The 7,138-nt window shown below is 27.2% G+C and overlaps 1 protein-coding gene across 1 annotated transcript in view; it reads left to right on the forward strand.

The window, feature by feature from the left end:
• The first annotated feature begins 6,650 nt into the window (after window positions 1-6,650).
• LOC125841204 (BURP domain-containing protein 17) overlaps window positions 6,651-7,138 on the forward strand; it is a 3,061-nt gene continuing 2,573 nt past the window's right edge. The window contains exons 1-2 of the mRNA XM_049520279.1: window positions 6,651-6,780; window positions 6,884-6,995. Coding sequence (XP_049376236.1) covers window positions 6,739-6,780; window positions 6,884-6,995 — 154 coding nt within the window. The 5' untranslated portion in view covers window positions 6,651-6,738. The remainder of the gene's footprint in view (window positions 6,781-6,883; window positions 6,996-7,138) is intronic.

The raw sequence follows: 7,138 nt of genomic DNA on the forward strand, positions 1-7,138 counted from the left end.
CACGGCCTGTCAAGTGCGTTGTGGTTCTTGGCCAGTGCTTACTGGACCTTGGTACCCCCAACTACGGTCCACTTCACGAACCGTGTGAAGGACCATAGATCGTGAAGGCCACTGTGGTTCTTTGCCTGGGGGTTGAGGTCTACTGGTGTAGGTTGATGAGCCACACCACGGCCCATGTGGGGATCCACAGCCCGTAGAGGGCTCCGTGGTCCACCACTTTTGGGTGGGTGTGAACCAAGATGAGGGTAACGGGTCGTGGTCCTGATCACGACCCGTGAACCCCTCTGTGGTTTACCTTTTTCTAATGTTTAGTTTGAGTCTGATTTCTGAGGTGTTACAAACACAATGTCGTCAGTTATTTTTCATGCAAAAAATACAGAAAAACTCTAAAAAGATTATTTTTTAAAAAATAATAATAATTAATGTTTGTATGTTAATGTTTAATTTTTTTACAAAAATTAACGAAACCACATCAATTTTTAAAATAAAAAACTGTAATTGAAGAGCATAAATTAAAACAAAGAAATCATAAAAATAATATTTCGTGTTTAAATGGGGTTGTTTATGTGTTTGTCTCCATTAAAACCCATTCTTAATATTATTTTCTTTCATAACATTGATACACAACAATATGAAAAAGATTCACAACCAAATTGTTACTATTATTCTCTTCATTAGCATTAGCTTCATTCACGAGCTCTCTAATTCTCTGCAAACTCTAAGCAACCAAAAATGTAAAAATGAATGTCAATTTTGTTATCAATGGACAGATGCATTTTTGTGAATCTTGAAATTAAAATGGCGCAATCCTAAGTCTCTCTATCAATATTTATCCTTCGTAAGTTAACGATGAAAAATGATATTAGGAGTTGATTTAATGAGTTATATGGGTAGGATAATATTGTGGAGTAGAATAATTAAATTGGAGTAAATTTTAATTGAGATAAGCATATATTCACGTAGGTACCAAGTAGGATAATAAGAGTGGGAACAAGATATTTAATTATTCAAGAATAAATATGAGTCTAAAATTAAATGACAAGGATAAATATATCAAAAACAACATGACAAGAAATAAAAATATTTTTTTTCCTTTTAATTACAAAAACAAATATGATCCTTTTCTATATAAGAAAGAAATTATATGCTTCTAGCCGCTTCTATAATGAAAAGATTACAAAAATTATAATTTATTAAAATAAAGGGATCACGAGAAGTGCGTGGGAAAGATTGTATTATTGCCATTTATGGACTTTATTATTCTATTAGTCAAATACAGATTTTTTTCAATAAAATGAACATTATTATTACTGCGTATGACAATGCCATGCCATTATAAAATTATATGAGGACGCAGTTTTCGAAAAATCATACTTGTGATATTAATTTTAAGGGGAAAGAGCTGATATACTATTTAACTTTGAGACTTACGGAATAGTTTTTGTTATAAAATGATTAATATATTATAATTAACTTTTTTATTAATGGTAAAAAATGAAAGAACTTAAAAGAAAGGTTAAAGCCATTTTTGCAAAATTACCTAATTAGATAAATATCTCCGCTATATTTTATTACATTATTATACTTTAATATAATTACATAATCTCTCTTTCTACTCTCCTCTCCCCTTAATCTTTTTTTCTCCCCTTGTTTCTGCTACGTAATTGATATTAGATAATTATTAAAGGTCTACTAATTCAGGAATAATTATTGGATTAATTACAAAAATCCCACTTTTTAATTTTCTTATTACCATTATCCCCTATAAGTTTTACAAATCTCCAAATCCCTCATTTCCGCGCATCAGATTAGTATATATCGCGCATCAGATTGATGTATCAGCGCATCAGATTGGTGTATCTCGCACATCAAATTAGTGTATCATGTATAAAATGTACATCAGATTAGTGTATCATGTATAAAATGTAATGTATCTTACTTAACGATTAATATATCTCGCGCATTAGATTAATGTATTAGCGCTTATATTATTGTATCAGTTTGAGGGATTTCTGTAATTATAAACTTTTAAGGGACAAATTATAATTTTGTCTTAAAAGTATGTGATTTCTATAATTTGCCCCACACATATGTCTATGTATAAATACTTGTATCTCGATTACTATATCTTCGTTTTCATCTTTTTCTAAGTATGTATCTATAAAAAAAAAAATACACTAAATATATCACAATTTTGATACTTTGATACCAGATAGATGTGTTTATACACAGATACATCCTTTTCCAAAAGTTGTAAACTTATAATTTGACTCTCAACAAATACGTATGTAATATATTACTATATTATAGAAGAGTGTAGGAATGACTATCAATGTTCCAATAAGATCACTATTAATGTCCAATATATTATCAAACTATATAAGTGGGCCCCACCACCTTCCACTTAAATACTACATAATATATATTAATTACTATACTATAAATGACTTAAATACTCCATATTATCTATTACAATAATTAACAATTATTTGACACTTTAAATTCTATCATTGCCATATAAATTAGGATAAAAAACCTAACATATAATATTTAAATATATTTAAAAATAATATAAGTAATACTATACATTACAATAATTAACAGCTTAATTATTTAAAACTTGTATAAAAAATTTAATTGACTCTATTGGTACCACATAAAATGGATTATATAATAAACATATATGGTTTGAAATTGACGAAAAAGAAACAATAAATTACAATAATTAATAAAAAAATAGTCCACTCCAAAAAATCTATCAATTAACAACATATATTGTTTGAAATTGACGAAAAAGAAACTATAAATTACAATAATTAACAAAATAAATCTCTCGACTCCAACAAATCTATCAATTAATGCCACATAAATTGGGACATGGCAAATAACATATATTATTAAAAAATTAGGTTCAAAATGTACTATAAAATACAATAATTAACAACTTAATATATTAAAGAGACATATAAAAAATGGTTAATATTTGAAATTCTGCGTGTGCCACATAAATTAGAACAGACAGAGTAATAAATATTATTTTCAAAATTATGTTAAAAAAAGTACTACAAATCATATAAAAATTTCAATAACTTCTCAAATTCCATAATATGACATAAATTAAAATAAAAAAATAATATATATTGGGCCCCGTGCTGAGACGGGGTCCTATATCTAGTACTACAAAGAAGAGTGGGAAAAAAAATACAAACAAACAAAATATGTCTTAATCCTCTCGAGGAATTTGGGTACACAAATATCTTAGTGTATTTTGGGTTCAATTTAAATCATCTTTTTTTTTTAAAATTTCTTTTGTTAATTTTCTCCAAGTTTAGCTTTATCACTTAATGAACTTATTATGATTCGATTTTTAAATGCATCTTTATATTTTAAAATTAAAAATATTTATATTCTTATTCATATCATATAGTTTTTTATAATTTTACTTTGCCATCTGATTTAAATCATTGAAGAATTGCGATTATTAATTTTGAGATGATGTTTCGTCTTTGTCAATGTCAATCCCTACAAAAATAGAAAATAAAGACTTTATTAGCTTTTATTTGTATGTTTATCATGGCTTTTAGCTAACTAAAATAGGATCCTTGCGATTCCAATCGTCATGAGTGACACCCACTTTAAATCACCTTGTGAGAGAATCAACTACTAATTCAAAACAACCCAACACCATAAATAAGAGAAGTTCATCATATAAAAATAATAAAAATAAATTAGTCAACTAAAGAATTGAGTTCCCTTAAACTCGATTCAATAGTCCAAAAACATTTGATGCAGAGAAATAATCCCTAAGAATTGAAAATCATCCTAGCAAAACTCTAAATAGTCAAACTGGAAATGCAACTCCAAAACCAACATAAAACTAAAATATATGTCCGTGTCTGAAAAGATGTATAAGAAAATACAAAAAAAATTATGACAATCTATAAAAGATATAACTCACCTTTGAATCAAAAACTAGGTATCCCTTAAATATTGAACCAGATTTAAATAATACAAATCTTTTAGAAGGTTGGTAACAAATGATTGTAAGAAAAATATATACTTAATGAATTGGCTTAATTAAAAATTAGAGTGGAAACGACCAAGCCTATTATAAGGTTGAAAAGAGTGCAAACATTATCACTTAGTAAAATAAAGAGATCACGAGAAACCCGTGGAAAGGATTATATGATTGCCATTTGTGGGGTACATTCTACATTTGTTTAATAAAATGAACATTATTATTAATTAGTGCACATTGAATTATAAAATCATAGTTGAAGGGTTGTGATATTTTATGTGTTATATATATAGTGTCGATAAAATAAGTTGATATTATAATAATTCATTCGATTCGTTTATATTTCAGTTGATTGGGTGGATAATTTTTTAAATTTAAGTTCATATGCTATGCATAAAATTATGAATATTCATGAATAAAATATGAATTAGCCTAATGAATTCATTTTTCGACTTTCATTCACTTATAGTTCATGATTTTATATCTTTCCTTTCTGTGGTCTTCTCTTTATAGTTGATATTTAGCATTTTTCAAAAAAAAAAAAAAAAAAAAATCTTCTATCACATACTTAAATACCATTTGCAAGTATAACAAATTTATGACTGTCAAGTTTCGTATGGGTTACTTTTCATCACAATATAGAGTAACTCATCCACACGAATGAAATGTTTGATGCTTTTACTTTATATCTTTAATAAAAGTATAGTAAACACTCTTATCTTCTTTAGAATTAATGACATCATTTTTAAGTCAATATATCAGTAACTGAAATTGCATTTAAAATTTGTTGATAAGTATGAATTTTTCAGTCAATAATTTTGAGTTAATATATACAATAATATGGGTTACTTTTTGTTGTAATATTTTTGTTAATATTAGATGTATATTGAATGTCTACATCTACATTTTTCTTGTTAAAAGCTAAAGTACATAACTTTGTTAATATTAAATATACATTTATTTTGTTAGCTATAATTATATTTTTCTATTGTTTAATTTTATATTAGATAATAAACAATATAGTGTAAAGTGAACAAATCATGTATTAATATTGATATTGCTTAAAATAAATAAAGCATGGTATACTCTTAAAATGCAATTTTTCATCTACTTCAAAATTCAAACTATGATAAATATTTTTTCCCTTGTTATTACGTAAATTTATTTTAGGCGGAATGACCTGCGAGACCCTCGTACTTGGCTCCGTTTGTAAGTTGGACCCTTCTGACTTTGTCAACTGAATCCTTAAACTCATTCAAACACAATATTTTAAACCTCTTTCTCATCAGATGTGTGTGTATTACACTTGTTTTACACATAAAATTCCACGTCATTTTTCAATGACACATCAATATTATTATTATTTTTCAATAACACGTCAAAAATTAAATATTTAAAAATAAATAATATTTTTTAAAAATGGTGTAATTTTTTTCTCTCACTATACTCATTTTCCATATTCCCTCTTCATCTTCTTCCTCCGCACCCTCTACCCTTCATCCCAAAAATAAAAATCACCATTTTTCGTCTTCCTCACACTCAAAAAATTTCTCAATAACAAAATGTGATAGATTATAAGTAGCTTTTACGCATGCTTTTGGATTCTATTTATTTAGATTTGGCAAAAAGATATATCAAAAAAACTTTGAATTGAAAAAAAATAAATATGTTTATAAGTAAATTCAAACAATAGATCTTGAAAAAGCAAGTTTTAAAAAAAGTGAATGAGATATTTTTTAACAAAAGATTTTTATTATGATTATGGTAATGGAGTGTATGTCAAAGAAAAAGAAAAGAAAAGGGGTATGGGCGGGGGCTGGGTGGGTGGGGGGGTCTGGGGCTGAAAAGAAGAGGAAAAAGGTGGGGCTGAAGAAGAATAAGAAGAGAGAAGGGGTGGGGATGGAGATGGGTTGGGTTGGGTTGGGTGGGCAGAAGAAGGAGTTCTTGATTAATTTTTAAAATTTATTATTATTGCGTTGTCTGAGATTTTTAAAATAAAAAAAATTGTATTCACTTGCTTCAAAACTCGTGTGATCACGCGTTTGTCCAACTCAGCCATTTTAATGCTACATAAGTTAGGTCAATGGCCAGAAGGGTTTAAAAAATAGAGTATCATGTTTAAGGGTTTATTTGGCAAAGTAACGAGTATAAGGGTTCAACTGACAAACAGATACAAGTAGAGGGGCCTCTCAGATCATTTTGCCTTTATTTTATATTGAAAAGTTATAAAAAAAAAAAAAAACTTTATTATGACTTTTATATATAATAAAACTAAATAAGATAATTTCAACATTTCTCATCCAAAAGAAGATTAAAGTATTTCCTTAATATTAAGTTCTAAAATAAAATATTGTTTACTTATGAAAATATGAATAAATATGAATCAATGTTTCTTTTATCCAATACACCATACAAAATATAGACAATTTAAATTATTAACTGTTTATATTGACTCGTTTTTATCTGTCTAAATTTGACTCAATTTTGTCCATTTGTCAGTTGTCACCATTAGTTACAGAAAATAAATTCAGCATGAGGGGGAGTGTGTGTACTGTGTACATATCTCAAATTATTTAATTATAAGATAAGATAACTATATAATTTAATATTTATTACATATTTCCATAAAGGCCCTTGTTCAACCCCTATAAATTGGCAAGCAATTTCCTAACAATCATATCCCATAGCCAAACATTATATTGTGTGCAAATACATTTACAATGGAGTTGCATCACCAATATTATTTCTTCACACTTTTTTCTGTGAGTAAAATAATATTTAATTTATTTTTAATCTTCAATTGAAAAAAAAAAAATCAAGTAGATCATATATGAACAATTAATTAATTGTTGTTGTTGTGTTTAGGTAATTTTTGTGGTAAGTCATGCAGCAAATTTATCTCCTGAGGTGTATTGGAGAGTCAAATTGCCCAATACTCCCATGCCCACACCGATCAAAGATGCACTACACATTTCTGGTAAGATTCATTAAACAGAGAAAAACGATTTTACTATTTATACTATATTAAATAGAGAAGGGCTTAAAATGTCTCTCAACTATTTTTCAAATAAATATATTATTTATTTTCTTTTTAACACATTTTTTTTAATAATATTTTTT

This window comes from Solanum stenotomum, chromosome 10 (assembly GCF_019186545.1).
Source record: "Solanum stenotomum isolate F172 chromosome 10, ASM1918654v1, whole genome shotgun sequence".
In the NCBI taxonomy this organism is placed as follows: Eukaryota; Viridiplantae; Streptophyta; class Magnoliopsida; order Solanales; family Solanaceae; genus Solanum; species Solanum stenotomum.